The 19,001-nt window shown below is 50.3% G+C and overlaps 1 protein-coding gene across 1 annotated transcript; it reads right to left on the reverse strand.

The window, feature by feature from the left end:
* Positions 1-13,158: 13,158 nt before the first annotated feature.
* LOC125550623 (receptor protein kinase-like protein ZAR1) lies at positions 13,159-17,636 on the reverse strand. The gene is made up of 2 exons (XM_048713652.1): positions 15,967-17,636; positions 13,159-14,101 (listed from the first exon to the last, which is right to left on the reverse strand). The coding sequence occupies exons 1-2, from the start codon at positions 17,531-17,533 to the stop codon at positions 13,419-13,421; spliced, it is 2,250 nt and encodes a 749-aa protein (XP_048569609.1). The 5' UTR covers positions 17,534-17,636; the 3' UTR covers positions 13,159-13,418.
* Positions 17,637-19,001: the final 1,365 nt, after the last annotated feature.

Consider the following 19,001-nt stretch of genomic DNA (forward strand, 5'->3'; position numbering starts at 1 on the left):
GACTGGACAGTCTGACAGGATCGACGCAAGTCGGTTGGTACAGAAGACGGTGGTGGGATCGGCGACGACAGCATAGGGGCGTGATGCTGATGGTGACCGACTTCTGGGCGTGGACACACGTGGCGCAGGCCCCGAGGGTTTGTGTGGCTTCGACAATACTATGGCACGGGGTTGATTCAAGACGGAGTACACACGGAGTTTGAAGTCGACGGGGCGCGAGGGTGGACTAATCATCTACCATGGAGTCATGTTGGAGGTGGAGCTGGATTGAGGGGCTACGGTGTAAGGATCCAGAGAATCGAAGCCTATTCAGTGGGAAAAGCGAGTGACATGCAGTTCGGACTGGAGCCCAGTGGTCTGATGGAAGCGTGAAACTCGTCATCGGTCGGTGGTGATCGGTAGTACTCTGCAGTGGAGGTTGAGTGGTGTGGGTTCGCGACCCTTGAGGCTCGACCGGGACAGCGGAGGCTCGACGCATAATAGCGGCGAGGCGTGCGGTACGCACGAGGCATGGAGACGGGCCAGGGCTCTGGTGGTCATACATGTGGTGAGACAACTGTGAATTTGACTCGGGATGACTAAAAGCAATGGTGAAATTTCTTCAAATTTCAGACAGACAGTCAAGAAAGGAGCGGAGATGTTGAGTTCAGGTCACTCTTATATGTGTCACCCAATATATGAGTTGTTCTTTTTCACGCAGGTCGGTGATCAGTGTGTGATGGCGTTGGACTGATACTCTGGAAGTTGGGAGCACAAACTAGAGTAACAAGGAACTTAATTTTGCTCGAGTGTTGACTGTGGTCAAGAAAAGAAGGGACTACAAGTTGCAGGTGGAGTCATATGGAGTCTTTGGAGTAGCAGCGGTACTCATGGGATAAGCTCAAGTCCAATGTACATGGAAGTTTGATGCATGGACGAATTCAAGGTGGTGGAGAATATTCACCAAGGTGGAGTTTGTTAGAATTGTGTCGAATATTGTGTACGAGGTAGGTTACAGTTGGACTTGTAGTTGTATTGTGTTTAGATAGGATATGGAGTCGTGTCCTAATAGAACACTTGTATCCTAGGCCTCTCATATATAGCGGGGGTAGACACACGATGTAACCTATGCCAACATAATAGCACCGGAACGTAGGGGAAGCCGGCGGCATGTGCCGGTGTCCAGGGCGACCGGGTGCGGTATTGTAATGGTGTCATGGGGAGGAGCACCCATAGTCAAGCCCCGGGGATGTAGCCATGTCGGTGAACCTCGTTAACAAATCTCGGTGTCGTGCTCGTGTGATTGCTTGGTCCTCGGATAATCAACGATATGCCTCGAATTTATTCTAACACAATGACCGACGGTGAGATGGTCGACTACATCCTCGCCGGCCTTGATCGGGATTACCATCCCATCATTGCAAGGCGCCATCAAAAACTCAATCACTGTTGATGATATTTTCTCGTAGATTTCAGCTTTCAATCAAAGGATGGACATGTTGGGTGACGGACTATCTGTTGGGGAACGTAGCAGAATTTTAAAATTTTCTACGCATCACCAAGATCAATCTATGGGGTCATCTAGCAACGAGGGAGAGAGGAGTGCATCTACATACCCTTGTAGATCACGAGCGGAAGCGTTCAGAGAACGGGGATGATGGAGTCGTACTCGCCGTGATCCAAATCACCGATGACCAAGTGCCGAACGGACGGCACCTCCGTGTTCAACACACGTACGGAGCGGATGACGTCTCCTCCTTCTTGATCCAGCAAGGGGGAAGGAGAGGTTGATGAAGATCCAGCAGCACGACGGCATGGTGGTGGATGCAGCAGCAGTGATCGCAGCAGGGCTTCGCCGAGCTTCTGCGAGAGGGAGAGGTGTAGCAGGGGAGAGGGAGGCGCCAAGACTTGAGGGTGCGGCTGCCCTCCCTCCCCCCCTTTATATAGGCCCCCTGGGGGGCGCCGGCCCTGGAGATGGATCTCCCAAGGGGGCGGCGGCCAAGGGGGGTGGAGTGCCCCCAAGGCAAGTGGAGGCGCGCCCCCCACCCTAGGGTTTCCAACCCTAGACGCAGGGGGGGCCCAAAGAGGGGAGCGCACGAGCCCACTATGGGCTGGTTCCCCTCCCCACTTCAGCCCATGGGGCCCTCCGGGATGGGTGGCCCCACCCGGTGGACCCCCGGGACCCATCCGGTGGTCCCGGTACAATACCGGTGACCCCAAATCTTTCCCGATGGCCGAAACTACACTTCCTATATATAATTCTTCACCTCCGGACCATTCCGGAACTCCTCGTGATGTACAGGATCTCATCCGGGACTCCAAACAACTTTCGGATTACTGCATACTCATATCTCTACAACCCTAGCGTCACCGAACCTTAAGTGTGTAGACCCTACGGGTTCGGGAGACAAGCAGACATGACCGAGACGACTCTCCGGTCAATAACCAACAGCGGGATCTGGATACCCATGTTGGCTCCCACATGCTCCTCGATGATCTCATCGGATGAACCACGATGTCGAGGACTTAATCAATCCCGTATTCAATTCCCTTTGTCAATCGGTACGTTACTTGCCCGAGACTCGATCGTCGGTATCCCAATACCTTGTTTAGTCTCGTTACCGGCAAGTCACTTTACTCGTACCGTAATGCATGATCCTGTGATCAACCACTTGATCACATTGAGCTCATTATGATGATGCATTACCGAGTGGGCCCCGAGATACCTCTCCGTCATACGGAGTGACAAATCCCAGTCTCGATTCGTGCCAACCCAACAGACACTTTCGGAGATACCTGTAATGTACCTTTATAGTCACCCAGTTACGTTGTGACGTTTGGCACACCCAAGGCACTCATACGGTATCCGGGAGTTGCACAATCTCATGGTCTAAGGAAATGATACTTGACATTCAGAAAAGCTACAGCAAACGAACTACACGATCTTTGTGCTATGCTTAGGTTTGGGTCTTGTCCATCACATCATTCTCCTAATGATGTGATCCCATTATCAATGACATCCCCATGTCCATAGCCAGGAAACCATGACTATCTGTTGATCAACGAGCTAGTCAACTAGAGGCTCACTAGGGACACATTGTGGTCTATGTATTCACACATGTATTCGATTTCCGGATAATACAATTATAGCATGAATAATAGACAATTATCATGAACAAGGAAATATAATAATCATTTTATTATTGCCTCTAGGGCATATTTCCAACAGTCTCCCACTTGCACTAGAGTCAATCATCTAGTTACATTGTGATGAATCGAACACCCATGGAATTCTGGTGTTGATCATGTTTTGCTCTAGGGAGAGGTTTAGTCAACGGATCTGCTATATTCAAGTCCGTATGTTCTTTACAAATTTCTATGTCTCCATTTTGAACACTTTCACGAATGGAGTTGAAGCGATGCTTGATATGCCTGGTCTTCCTGTGAAACCTGGGCTCCTTGGCAAGGGCAATAGCTCCAGTGTTGTCACAGAAGAGAGTCATCGGCCCCGACGCATTGGGTATGACTCCTAGGTCGGTGATGAACTCCTTCACCCAGATTGCTTCTTGTGCTGCCTCCGAGGCTGCCATGTACTCCGCTTCACATGTAGATCCTGCCACCACGCTTTGCTTGCAATTACACCAGCTTACTGCCCCACCATTCAAAATATACACGTATCCGGTTTGTGACTTAGAGTCATCCAGATCTGTGTCGAAGCTAGCATCGACGTAACCCTTTACGACGAGCTCTTCCTCACCTCCATAAACGAGAAACATTTCCTTAGTCCTTTTCTGGTACTTCAGGATATTCTTGACCGCTGTCCAGTGTTCCATGCCGGGATTACTTTGGTACCTTCCTACCAAACTTACGGCAAGGTTTACATCAGGTCTGGTACACAGCATAGCATACATGATAGACCCTATGGCTGAGGCATAGGGGACGACACTCATCTTTTCTCTATCTTCTGCCGCGGTCGGGCTTTGAGCCGTGCTCAATCTCGTACCTTGCAATACAGGCAAGAACCCCTTCTTTGACTGATCCATTTTGAACTTCTTCGATATCTTGTCAAGGTACGTACTCTGTGAAAGACCAATGAGGCATCTCGATCTATCTCTATAGATCTTGATGCCTAATATATAAGCAGCTTCTCCAAGGTCCTTCATTGAAAAACACTTGTTCAAGTAGGCCTTTATGCTTTCCAAGAATTCTATATCATTTCCCATCAACAGTATGTCATCCACATACAATATGAGAAATGCTACAGAGCTCCCACTCACTTTCTTGTAAATGCAGGCTTCTCCATAAGTCTGCATAAACCCAAACGCTTTGATCATCTCATCAAAGCAAATGTTCCAACTCCGAGATGCTTGCACCAGCCCATAAATCGAACGTTGGAGCTTGCACACCTTGTCAGCATTCTTAGGATCGACAAAACCTTCTGGCTGCATCATATACAATTCTTCCTTAAGGAAACCATTAAGGAATGCCGTTTTGGCGCCCATTTGCCATATTTCATAATCATAGAATGCGGCAATTGCTAACATGATTCGGACGGACTTCAACTTTGCTACAGGTGAGAAAGTCTCATCGTAGTCAACCCCTTGAACTTGTCGATAACCCTTAGCGACAAGCCGAGTTTTATAGATGGTCACATTACCATCCGCGTCTGTCTTCTTCTTAAAGATCCATTTATTTTCTATGGCTCGCCGATCATCGGGCAAGTCAGTCAAAGTCCATACTTCGTTTTCATACATGGACCTATCTCGGATTTCATGGCCTCCAGCCATTTGTCGGAATCCGGGCCCGCCATCGCTTCTTCATAGTTCGAAGGTTCACCGTTGTCTAACAACATGATTTCCAAGACAGGGTTGCCGTACCACTCTGGTGCGGAACATGTCCTTGTGGACCTACGAAGTTCAGTAGCAACTTGATCTGAAGTTTCATGATGATCATCATTAACTTCCTCTCTAGTCGGTACAGGCACCTTAGGAACATTTTCCTGAGTTGCGCCACTTTCCGGTTCAAGAGGCAATACTTCATCAAGTTCTACTTTCCTCCCACTTACTTCTTTCGAGAGAAACTCTTTCTCTAGAAAGGATCCATTCTTGGCAACAAAGATCTTGCCTTCGGATCTGAGGTAGAAGGTATACCCAATAGTTTCTTTAGGGTATCCTATGAAGACGCATTTTTCCGACTTGGGTTCGAGCTTTTCAGGTTGAAGTTTCTTGACATAAGCATCGCATCCCCAAACTTTTAGAAACGATAGCTTAGGTTTCTTCCCAAACCATAATTCATACGATGTCGTCTCAACGGATTTCGACGGAGCCCTATTTAAAGTGAATGCGGCAGTCTCTAAAGCATAGCCCCAAAATGATAGCGGTAAATCGGTAAGAGACATCATAGATCGCACCATATCCAATAGAGTGCGATTACGACGTTCGGACACACCATTACGCTGAGGTGTTCCAGGCGGCGTGAGTTGTGAAACTATTCCACATTTTCTTAAGTGTGTGCCAAATTCGTGACTCAAGTATTCTCCCCCACGATCTGATCGCAAGAACTTGATTTTCCTGTCACGTTGATTCTCAACCTCACTCTGAAATTCCTTGAATTTTTCAAAGGTCTCAGACTTGTGTTTCATTAAGTAGACATACCCATATCTACTCAAGTCATCAGTGAGGGTGAGAACATAACGATAACCACCGCGAGCCTCAACACTCATTGGACCGCACACATCTGTATGTATGATTTCCAATAAGTTGGTTGCTCGCTCCATTGTTCCTGAGAACGGAGTCTTGGTCATTTTACCCATGAGGCATGGTTCGCACGTGTCAAATGATTCGTAATCAAGAGACTCTAAAAGTCCATCTGCATGGAGCTTCTTCATGCGTTTGACACCTATGTGACCAAGGCGGCAGTGCCACAAGTATGTGGGACTATCATTATCAACCTTACATCTTTTGGTATTCACACTATGAATATGTGTAGCATTACGCTCGAGATTCATTAAGAATAAACCATTCACCATCGGAGCATGACCATAAAACATATCTCTCATATAAATAGAACAACCATTATTCTCGGATTTAAATGAGTAGCCATCTCGAATTAAACGAGATCCTGATACAATGTTCATGCTCAAAGCTGGCACTAAATAACAATTATTGAGGTTTAAAACTAATCCCGTAGGTAAATGTAGAGGTAGCGTGCCGACGGCGATCACATTGACCTTGGAACCATTCCCGACGCGCATTGTCACCTCGTCCTTTGCCAGTCTCCGCTTATTCCGCAGCTCCTGCTTTGAGTTACAAATGTGAGCAAGCGCACTGGTATCAAATATCCAGGAGCTACTACGAGTACTGGTAAGGTACACATCAATTACATGTATATCACATATACCTTTCGTGATGCCGGCCTTCTTGTCCGCTAAGTATTTGGGGCAGTTCCGCTTCCAGTGACCACTTCCCTTGCAATAAAAGCACTCAGTCTCGGGCTTGGGTCCATTCTTTGGCTTCTTCCCGGCAGCTTGCTTACCGGGCGCGGCAACTCCCTTGCCGTCCTTCTTGAAGTTCTTCTTACCCTTGCCTTTCTTGAACTTAGTGGTTTTATTCACCATCAACACTTGATGTTCCTTTTTGATTTCTACCTCCGCTGATTTCAGCATTGAATATACCTCAGGAATGGTCTTTTCCATCCCCTGCATATTGAAGTTCATCACAAAGCTCTTGTAGCTCGGTGGAAGCGACTGAAGGATTTTATCAATGACCGCGTCATCCGGGAGATTAACTCCCAGCTGAGTCAAGCGGTTATGTAATCCAGACATTGTGAGTATGTGCTCACTGACAAAATTATTTTCCTCCATTTTACAGCTGAAGAACTTGTCGGAGACTTCATATCTCTCGACCCGGGCATGAGCTTGAAAAACCATTTTCAGCTCTTCAAACATCTCATATGCTCTGTGTTTCTCAAAACGCTTTTGGTGCCCCGGTTCTAAGCTGTAAAGCATGCCGCACTGAACGAGGGAGTAATCATCAGCACGCTGCTGCCAAGCATTCATAACGTCTTGGTTCTCTGGGATGGGTGCGTCACCTAGCGGTGCTTCTAGAACATAATCTTTCTTGACAGTTATGAGGATGATCCTCAGGTTCCGGACCCAGTCCGTATAGTTGCCGCCATCGTCTTTCAGCTTGGTTTTCTCTAGGAACGCGTTGAAGTTGAGGACAACGTGGGCCATTTGATCTACAAGACATATTGTAAAGATTTTAGACTAAGTTCATGATAATTGAGTTCATCTAATCAAATTATTCAATGAACTCCCACTCAGATAGACATCCCTCCAGTCATCTAAGTATAACATGATCCGAGTTAACTAGGCCGTGTCCGATCATCACGTGAGACGGACTAGTCAACATCGGTGAACATCTTCATGTTGATCGTATCTTCTATACGACTCATGCTCGACCTTTCGGTCTTCTGTGTTCCGAGGCCATGTCTGTACATGCTAGGCTCGTCAAGTCAACCTAAGTGTATCGCGTGTGTAAATCTGGCTTACACCCGTTGTATTCGAACATTAGAATCTATCACACCCGATCATCACGTGGTGCTTCGAAACAACGAACCTTCGCAACGGTGCACGGTTAGGGGGAACACTTTCTTGAAATTATTTCGAGGGATCATCTTATTTAAGCTACCGTCGTTCTAAGCAAATAAGATGTAAAACATGATAAACATCACATGCAATCAAACAGTGACATGATATGGCCAATATCATTTGCTCCTTTGATCTCCATCTTCGGGGCTCCATGATCATCGTTGTCACCGGCATGACACCATGATCTCCATCATCGTGTCTTCTTGAAGTTGTCTCGTCATCTATTACTTCTACTACTATGGCTAACGCTTTAGCAATAAAGTAAAGTAATTACATGACGTTTATGTTGGCACGCGGGTCATAAATAAATAAAGACAACTCCTATGGCTCCTGCCGGTTGTCATACTCATCGACATGCAAGTCGTGATTCCTATTACAAGAACATGATCAATCTCATACATCACATATATCATTCATCATTCATCACAACCTTTGGCCATATCACATCACAAAACACTTGCTGCAAAAACAAGTTAGACGTCCTCTAATTGTTGTTGCAAGTTTTTACGTGGCTGCTATAGGTTTCTAGCAAGAAAGTTTCTTACCTACGCCAAAACCACAACGTGAATTGCCAATTTCTATTTACCCTTCATAAGGACCCTGTTCATCGAATCCGATCCGAGTAAAGTGGGAGAGACAGACACCCGCCAGCCACCTTATGCAACTAGTGCATGTCAGTCGGTGGAACCGGTCTCACGTAAGCGTACGTGTAAGGTTGGTCCGGGCCGCTTCATCCCACGATGCCGCCGAATCAAGATAAGACTAGTAACGGCAAGCAAATTGACAATATTGACGCCCACAACTACTTTGTGTTCTACTCGTGCATAGTAACTACGCATAGACCTAGCTCATGATGCCACTGTTGGTGAACGTAGCAGAATTTTAAAATTTTCTACGCATCACCAAGATCAATCTATGGAGTCATCTAGCAACAGGGAGAGAGGAGTGCATCTACATACCCTTGTAGATCACGAGCGGGAGCGTTCAGAGAACGAGGATGATGGAGTCGTACTCGCCGTGATCCAAATCACCGATGACCAAGTGCCGAACGGACGGCACCTCCGTGCTCAACACACGTACGGAGCGGATGACGTCTCCTCCTTCTTGATCCAGCAAGGGGGAAGGAGAGGTTGATGAAGATCCAGCAGCACGACGGCATGGTGGTGGATGCAGCAGTGATCGCAGCAGGGCTTCGCCGAGCTTCTGCGAGAGGGAGAGGTGTAGCAGGGGAGAGGGAGGCGCCAAGGCTTGGGGTGCGGCTACCCTCCCTCCCCCCTCCTTTATATAGGCCCCCTGGGGGGCGCCGGCCCTGGAGATGGGATCTCCCAAGGGGGCGGCGGCCAAGGGGGGTGGAGTGCCCCCCAAGGCAAGTGGAGGCGCCCCCCACCCTAGGTTTCCAACCCTAGGCGCAGGGGGGGCCCAAAGGGGGCGCACCAGCCCACTATCGGGCTGGTTCCCCTCCCCACTTCAGCCATGGGGCCCTCCGGGATGGGTGGCCCCACCCGGTGGACCCCCGGGACCATCCGGTGGTCCGGTACAATACCGGTGACCCGAATCTTTCCGATGCCGAAACTACACTTCGCATATATAATTCTTCACCTCCGGACCATTCGGAACTCTCGTGACGTCCAGGGATCTCATCCGGGACTCCAACTTTCGGATTACTGCATACTCATATCTCTACAACCCTAGCGTCACCGAACCTTAAGTGTGTAGACCCTACGGGTTCGGGAGACAAGCAGACATGACGAGACGACTCTCCGGTCAATAACCAACAGCGGGATCTGGATACCATGTTGGCTCCCACATGCTCCTCGATGATCTCATCGATGAACCACGATGTCGAGGACTTAATCAATCCGTATTCAATTTCCCTTTGTCAATCGGTACGTTACTTGTCCGAGACTCGATCGTCAGTATCCCAATACCTTGTTCAGTCTCGTTACGGCAAGTCACTTACTCGTACCGTAATGCATGATCCCGGATCAACCACTTGATCCATTGAGCTCATTATGATGATGCATTACCGAGTGGGCCCAGAGATACCTCTCCGTCATACGGAGTGACAAATCCAGTCTCGATTCGTGCCAACCCAACAGACACTCTCGGAGATACCTGTAATGTACCTTTATAGTCACCCAGTTACGTTGTGACGTTTGGCACACCCAAGGCACTCATTACGGTATCCGGGAGTTGCACAATCTCATGGTCTAAGGAAATGATACTTGACATTCAGAAAAGCTACAGCAAACGAACTACACGATCTTTGTGCTATGCTTAGGTTTGGGTCTTGTCCATCACATCATTCTCCTAATGATGTGATCCCGTTATCAATGACATCCCCATGTCCATAGCCAGGAAACCATGACTATCTGTTGATCAACGAGCTAGTCAACTAGAGGCTCACTAGGGACACATTGTGGTCTATGTATTCACACATGTATTACGATTTCCGGATAATACAATTATAGCATGAATAATAGACAATTATCATGAACAAGGAAATATAATAATCATTTTATTATTGCCTCTAGGGCATATTTCCAACACTATCAGGTTTCCGATCATCTGCAAACGCCATGTACAGAGGTCGTCGGCAGGCCCGCAGTAGAGGTCGCGGGCGAGGGAACAGAGGGCGCGGCCGCGGCCGCGATTGTGACTCTCCCTCTCCTTCACGTGGGGTGGAGGCGGCTATCAGCAACGCTAGCAATGACAACCTCCCTGTTCATTAAGCTAAGCTTCCCGGCCATGTTTTGTACGCAAGATCATACGATAAGCATAACATAAACTGAGTCCACCTCTAGTTTCCTCATGCCATGCCCAAAAGTCCTCTATCCTCTGCGTACATATGGGTATCTTCAAAATTTCCGCCGCATCAAACTGAGTGAAAGTCGCCCTTACAAGATCCACATTCCAAGATGAGCTTGTAGCATTAATTAGTTGGGCCACCATCTGAGGCGGATTTGGGACCAGAGAGGTAATGGGTCTCTTAAAACTGTCCCGGGGAATCTAGTTTTGGCTCCAAATATTTATGGTTTTACCGTCCCCGATTCTTCTGATTATTCCTTGCGCAAGGATGTCGCGCCCATCAAGGATCGTCCGCCAAATCTGGAAAGGATGTGCCCCCAGCTCCGCCTCTAATAATGAGCACTTTGGGTAGTAGACCGCTTTCATAATCCTTCCACTCAATGATGACTCATCCGTCAACAGTCTCCAAGCCTGGCGAGAAAGCAGCGCGAGGTTGAAGATTTCCAAATCACGAAAACCTAGACCGCCAAGCTTGGTCGAGTCAATATATCCCATGCCACCCAGCTAGGCTTCCGCTTCCCCTGCTTACTTCCCCACCAAAATTGTCGTATGATGGAAGTGATACTTTCACAAAGTCCTCTCGGCAACCTGAAACATGACATAGAAAAGACCGGAATTGCTTGGGCCACTGATTTGATCAACACTTCTTTACTTGCCGATGACAAGAGCTTCTTCATCCAACCTTTTATCTTCTCCCAAACACGATTGCGCAAATATCTGAATGTACCATTCTTCGAGTGACCCACATCTGTAGGCATACCTAGATATCGTTCATTCAGTGATTCATTGTGTACCTAAAGAGTGTTTTTGACCGCCTCTCTCACAGCCACCGGACACCCCTTACTGAAAAATATCGATGACTATTCATTATTTATCCGCTGCCCAAATGCACCACAATAAGTATCAAGTAGGTTTTACACCACACCGGATCCCTCTACATTCGCCTTGAAAAGCAACCGTCTGTCATCTGCGAATAGAGGTGGTTAATGATTGGCACCGTCGGGGCCACCTGGATACCCGCAAACAATGACTGAGTACTGGATTTGAGGAGGCACGAAAGGCCCTCTGCTGCAATCAAGAATAATTAGGGGGAGATTGGGTCTCCCTGCCGAATACCTCTAGTTGGTCTAAATGGATCAAGTTTCTCACCATTGAAGAGCACCGGGAAAGATACTGATGACACTATGCCCATCACAATATTTATCCACTATTCTGCAAAGCCAAGTTTTGCCATGATAGCTCTCAAATATGGCCACTCCAATCGATCATAGGCCTTCATCATGTCCAACTTCAACGCACAAAATGAGTTGGCCTCTGACCTGGACCTTTTCATGAAGTGTAGGCACTCATATGCACATATGATATTATCCGTTATCAACCTCCCTAGAACAAATGCTGACTGCTCCGCAGAAATTATGTCAGGAAATATAAGTTTTAATCTGTTTGATATTACCTTTGATGCTATCTTGTATAATACGTTACAAAGACTGATGGGTCGGAACTGGGCCAAAACTGTAGGATTTGTTACCTTGGGGATAAGTACTAACACCGTACTATCCTCAGGACAATCCTTGTGACTTTGTCTCCACAAATGTCCCAGTGACGCTGATAAAAATGTGCAGGATAACCATCTGAGCCCGACGCCTTTGTTGGGAACATATGAAACAATGCAACTTTCACCTGCTCATTAGTGTATGGGGCACAAAGTGTTGTGTTCATATCATTTGTTACCTTCCTAGGAACATGCTGTAAAACAGCCTCCATGTTATGCACCCCCTCCGAAGCATACAAATTTGGTAGAACTCATTTGCCATAGCTTTCAGCTCTGCCGGGTCTACTACAACCGCTCCAAGGGAGTTTTGTAGAGCCTTTATCATGTTTTTCTTTCTTCTTAGACTGTGTAGCGTCTGATTGACAGGCGTTGCACGGCTGACTAGCGTAGCATCTCGAGGCAAGACCCGGCCCAACCCCCGGCCGTACAGCGCCTAGCCGACAGGGTTAGATGGGCTAACAGAGTGCGGAAAAAAAATAAAGGGAGAGAGGAGGGTTGAGGAGTTAGATGGGCTAGAAAGAGGCAGCTCGTGAAAGAATTGACTAACCGCACAACAAGACACCCCACACAATAGAAAAAAAGACAAGCGCGAATCTTAGAGCAGTAATCAACGGACATGAGATTGACTAACCTAAATTCAATTTTCAGACGACTTATATATAGCTAAAGTGTAGATCAAACTACCCTATTTCTACTTGTCGTCGAAGATTTCGACAACCTCTGTATCTAAAGTGCGGGACGGACCGGACTTCTGGTCCTTCGCCGCTGCACGCAGCTTCGACTGGATTGACTTGAGGATGGCCTGCTTCCTTCTAGCCAGGTAGCCCGCTTCCTTCTGCCAAATGAAGCATTTGAAGAAAAAAAATGAAAGTAAAACAAAGGTATTTGTGGCTTCCGCCAAACGTCAGGCATACTAATCACCTTTCGTCAAACCCAAATACGCAATAGCGGCCTTCTGCAATCCAGATGGATACCGAAGGGTACGTGGTGGTTTTTTATTAGACAGTTGGATGATGGTTTTTTATTAGACAGTCGGATGTTCGGACTATCGTAAACCTTGCTCAAGTTTGTTTTCGGTTTGCGAGAATTTGGACTGGTCCACGGAGAAATAGAGATCTGCATTGCATGGCAAACTACGTCTAAACAGTTCGGTCCGAACATATGCGGATTGTTTGAGGATCCGTGTTGAAAATACCCTTAGGATGGAAGGATATAAGTTGCTATAACATTCAAAATAATTTCACAGAACGGAGAACACCCAAAGAAAAAAGAAACATTTACACGAAGGTTCCTAAAAATGATATATATATATATATATATAATACAAAAAATTAACCAAGTGCAAAGAAAGAGAGACGTTCTCCGGTGATAACCAATTCTGACAAGCTGACAACGGATGGCAAAGAGGCAGCGCCCTGCTCTCACGAGTCACGACCCAATCTTGTCGAGGCTGTCGGCGACGGCCTTCATCCGCGGCCGCCGCTCCAGGTCGGCCTCGACGCAGCCAAGCGCGACGTGGAACGCGGCCACCACCTCCTTGCGCGCGCCGGCGTCCCGCAGCACGGCGTCGTCGGCCAGCTCCGAGAGCGGCCGCGCGTCCTCGAACCCCTGCCGCACCCACCTCACGATCTCCGGCGCCTGTTGCCCCTCGGCGGCGGCGGCGGCGCCAGGCCCCGAGAAGGACGCCGAGGAACCAGAGGGCGACGCCTGCTCGGGCGAGCGCCCGGTGAGCAGCTCCAGCAGCAGGACGCCGAAGGAGTAGACGTCGGACTTCTGGCTCGGGCGGGACCCGGGCACGCGGGCCTCCGGGGCGCGGTACGCGTTGGGCCGGTCCGGCGCGGGGGGCTTGACGTACGGGAGAGCGCAGCCCATTATGCCGCCGGCGCCGGCTCCCGCGGCGTCGGCGCAGCCGGCGATGGTGAGGAGGCGGGCGAGGCCGAAGTCGGAGACGAGGGCGTTGTAGTCGGCGTCGAGGAGGATGTTGGAGGGCTTGACCTCGCCGTGGACGTACCGCCGGGGGCTGCACTCGTGGAGGTGCGCCAGCCCGCGCGCCGCGCCCTTGGCGATGCGGAGCCGCAGCGACCACGACAGGCTCGGCTGCCCGGAGCGCCCTGCACATACCAATGCCACGTCAGAAAATTTGTTCTTACTCGAGCATCTTACAAAAATTCACTCGGTATAATATTTTTGAAATGAGATAGCTGATGGAGATTTAACCAAGTCTTAGTCAGATGACATACCATGAATTTCTTTTACATGGATCTTAATATAAAATTTCACGGATATAACATTAGGAAGACTGTTATCAAATTCTAATACATGGAGCACAAAACTGAGGTCCTTTAGCAGTAGTTATACTTTTTCAAAAAAAAAATTGTGATTGCTTACCATGTACGTATGTCATTTGTTTGACTTTGTTTGAAGGTGTTATTCTATTTTTCCCTATTTCTATGGCCAAATACCCAAGTTCATAAAATCCTTATGTTTCTCAATCCTTTGTTTTGCACATGTATTCATGTCATATCTTTTTTATGTTTTCTCTATTTCTATACATGTTTGTGAATACTAATACAAAGCCATGGCGTGACGGTAGAGCTGTTGCCTTTTGACCATAAGGTCATGGGTTCGAGTCAGTGCAAGTGTTGACTTCGATAAGGCCGAGTGAGGACCTTGCCGGAGACGACGACGACACTGGGGGCGGTAGCGAGCCGTGACGTCGCACGTGGAGGCGAGGAAGCAGGCCGACGGCGCTGGCTGTTTGATGATGATCCAACGCCCCAGATTTTTACCGACGGCATCTTTTTTCCCAGCAGAGTTTTGCCGATTGACTGTGTATTTCTCTCTAGTTCCTACAGTTTTACCGACGGCATCTTTTTTCTCACGCATTTGTTGCGCCTTTTGTGTGCACCTTTCTGCTCCTAATTGTCACTTTTGCGAGGCTCTAGACCTGACCTGAAACATGACTGCTGGCAGACCCGACCCAAGCAGGCATGACCACAACAAGGTTTCGGGCCTGAAAAAAGAGCCTTTTGGCCTCCCTTGTCTGTCGGAAGGTACCTTTTCCTATCTACCCCTTTTGGATCTTTGTTCACTTTCCTGTTTTCTGCCAGGAGAGACAACCTTTAGGCTTTATTAGGGCAAGGTCTGACACCAATCATCTAAACCTGGAGCTTACTTAGCGCAGCAGGCAATCTCTGTGTTCGCATGCATTGGCCTAACATCCACATTATTAATCCTTACTACGTACATGAGTGAAGTTTGCGGATTGTGAAGGCTATGATGATGGCAACTCAAAGTTTCTGAAGTTTTGAAGGCAGAAGCATGGCTACAGGAGAAAAGGTGGCAGTGACAGTGACGCTAACCGGTAAGGCAGGGCAAGCGCCAACCGGAGCATCATCATCATCCAGATGCTGCTGTTGCGCTGCGCTGCGGTCCATGCCATGCATGCATATGCACCGGACAAGATTGCATATGCACACTCCCATCTGGCTCCCTTGGAAGCTTTTCACCGCGACCATGCATGACTCTCTAGTGGTCGGTCAGTTGGCTGGACCAGCACCAGCGCCAGCAGCAGGCTAAAATCCATTCCAGTGCACAGCGATGCATTCTCCTTAGCGTGCAGGGGCCGCAATCCAACAATCCAATGGAGCACAGCCTTGCACCATGCCTCATGGATGCTTAATCAGATATTGTTTGTGGCCACCGACAAAGGATCTCTAGTTTTGTACCGTATCGGAAGCCTTAATTAATCACGACGCCCATTATGTTCTGCCATTTGTTTTGCTTAGGTTGTGTTTTTATAGCCTTTGGATTTGCATGGAGCTTCTCGAACCAGTTCGTAACAGTTTTTAGAAGAGTCACTGGGAGGTGGGCCCGATGGCGTTACGACGTTCGGTCAGAGACTCAGAGCAGAGCAAACGGATGGGGAGAAAAAAGGGCGCGAATTGTATGGAGGAGAGGATGTTGCGTTACGTACCGCGCAGCGCGGAGGCGAGGTTGCCGTTGTTGATGAAGTCGGTGACGACGAGCTTCTCGTCGGGCGACCAGTAGTAGGCACGCAGCCGCACCACGTTGGCGTGCCGCACGCGCCCGACGGCGCCGGCCTCCGCCGCGAACTCCTTGTACCGCTCCGGGGCCGCGGTGCCGCCGCCCAGCCGCCGCACGGCCACGGGCGTTGTCCCGTTGCCCACCACCACCTTGTACACGATCCCCTTCCCGCCCTTCCCCAGCACGTACGCCGACGACCGCAGCAGCTCGTCCAGCTCCATCCGGAACCCCTTGTCGATCGCCACCAGCTCTCCGTCCTCGCCGCCCCCGCCCCCGCCCCCGGAACCGTTGCCGCGTTTCTTCTCGCCGTCGCCCCCGGCGTCCGACCCTTCCGACGAGTCCCCGCACGTGTTTGCGCGCATGCACGGGCAGAAGAAGAGCCCTCGCCCCTCCTCGTCTTCGTCGTCGCCGCCGCCGTCCCCGCGCCGGTCGCGCAGCTTCCAGTATATGTACACCACGATGACCCCGATGAGGGCCACGCCGGCCGCGTCGGCGACCGAGATGAGCACGATCAGGCTGGTCTTCATCGGCTGGCTAGGGCCGCCGCCGGCGCTGCCGCCGGAGCCGGTGGTGGTCGGAGGCGGCGTGGAGGAGGATGCCGACGGCGGGGCCGCGCGGCAGGGGACCTGGAGCGGGAAGCCGCAGAGGCCGGGGTTGTTGAGGAAGGCCGTGGGGCCCTGGCTGGCGAGGGACCCGGACTGCGGTATCTCGCCGGAGAGGTTGTTGAAGCGGAGGTCGAGGGTGACGGTCGCCGGGAGACGCCCTAGCTCCGGCGGCACCGCGCCGGAGAGGCGGTTGCGGGAAACGTTGAGCGTGCCGGCCAGCGCCTGGAGCTTGCCGAGCTCAGGCGGGATGGCGCCCGTGAGGGAGTTGGACGACAGGTCGAGCAGCTGCAGGCTCTCCATCTGCGGCAAGGCGGCTGCCGGGATGCGGCCCGAGAACCCGTTGTTGGCAAGGAGCAGCCGCTGTAGCTGCCTGCAGCGCCCGAGCGCCGGCGGGAGCGGGCCGGCGAGCGCGTTCTTGGAGAGGTCGAGGTTCTGCAGGCGCGGGAGGTCGCAGAGGAACGCCGGGAAGGCGCCGGTGAGGTTGTTGTCGTAGAGGAAGACGGAGCGCAGGGACGTGGCGTTGGAGAGCGCCGGCGGCACGGCGCCGGACAGCCGGTTGCCGTGGAGGTTGAGCCGGCGGAGGAGGGAGAGCGAGCCGAGCTCGGGCGGGAGGCGGCCGGAGAGGTTCTTCCCGGCGACGGCCAGGCCCGCCACGCGCGCCTCGGTGGAGGAGGTGTTGACGCAGGCCACCCCCGGCCAGCGGCACGGGTCCGTGTCGTTGGCCGACCACGCGGACAGCGCGGAGGTCGGGTCGTCGGTCACCGCGGCCTTGAAGGCCAGCAGCGCGAGCCCGTCCGGCGACAGCGGCGCCGCCGGCGGCGACGCGGCCAGCACGAGCAGCAGCGCCGGCAGGAGGAGGATTCCAAGCGAGGAGTGCGGCAGGCTCCTCATCTACGATACCAAAGCTGGTTCTTTGCTCTGTGTTTCGTTCAGAAATGTGCAACAATAATCGTGTCAGCGCGTGTACTCCACTGAGGGAGAGAGAGAGGGTTGGTTGTGGATGCGCCCGGTTGGCGAAGCGTATTTAAGGCCTGACTGACACAGGTGGGCAGGCATGCATGGCGGGGCCAAATTGCATGCACGGCAGCTACTATTCCTAAATATTTGTCTTTCTAAACATTTCAAATGACTACTACATGCGAATGTATGTAGATATATTTTAAAGTGTAGATTCATTCATTTTGTTTCGTATGTAGTCATTTATTAAAATGCCTAGAAAGACAACTATTTAGAAACGGAGGGAGTACTACCAACTATGGATCCGCGCATGCTGCTGATTAGCAAGCTCAATGATGCTTACAATAGTGGTCAGTGTGCTACTGTTTCTGTTGAGGTTCAACTCTCTTTTCTGTTAGTATCTTTTCCCACCCACGCGCTGACACGGGCTGGGAAGGGATGGAGCAAAGCTTGGGAGAGGTTGGTGACGCAGTGATGCCTGTGAGAAGTGGTAGTGAGGAGGTGGTTACGGTGGTGGCCCGGCCAGGCATGGGAGCGAGCGGCGGTGGAGGGGAGTAGAAGGGAAGCAAAGCCGAGGTGGGAAGCAAATGATGTTTTCTGTGTGGCCAAGGAGGGAGTAGATGGACTACTAATTCGTGCGCACCGGAGTTGAGTTTTGAGTGGCACCATCACCCTTTATTTGTTTATCTTTTGTCCCCTAAAAAAAATTTGTTTATCTTTTGTGGGGGGTCGGTTGATTGGAGTGAAAGCTAAACAACAACCAGCGTCAGCGTTTCATCAGGTCAGAAGTCAAAACTGCCTCTTCTTCCTTTCATGCATTGCAAGCCAACGGCTGTTGCTGGCTGCGTTGTGGGGCGACTTGGAGCAGATAGAATAGAAGCCGTTAGAAACATGTATGGGACGGCCATCAACAGCTGACGGCGATCTTTGGTACCTACGCCATGCACAGCTACGTCCTGACCACGAGCCCGTAACGGACTCCACGTGCACCGTTTTCGCTTTTCATCGCCGTCACAAAAGGGTGAGGTTGGCACCGAGAAGCAGTAGTGGGCTGGCAGCAATCCCGAGTTATCAGGTTGCAGCAAACACAAGCTACATAAGTGGCACAAGGATAGCACTCTTGATTGATTATGGCATGGGTGATTTTCAGCATCATTTGCACCGATTAAGAACAATAAACTATAGCGCGGATAAAGGGGATAAAAAGTGCAGGATCGTATTGCTGCCAGCTTGTAACTTGAGGAGGAGAGGTTGGAAATGGAAAGTACACATGAGGAGAGGTGTGTGGTGTGCATCGGTCTTTTGCCACACATTGCCTGCTTCAACACAACGTATCGCGCTATCTTGCGACTCAGGCCATGTAAAAAAAACCTTGCCTTTCAAACCAGACCCATGGCATGCC

This window comes from Triticum urartu, chromosome 4 (assembly GCF_003073215.2).
Source record: "Triticum urartu cultivar G1812 chromosome 4, Tu2.1, whole genome shotgun sequence".
Lineage (NCBI taxonomy): Eukaryota > Viridiplantae > Streptophyta > Magnoliopsida > Poales > Poaceae > Triticum > Triticum urartu.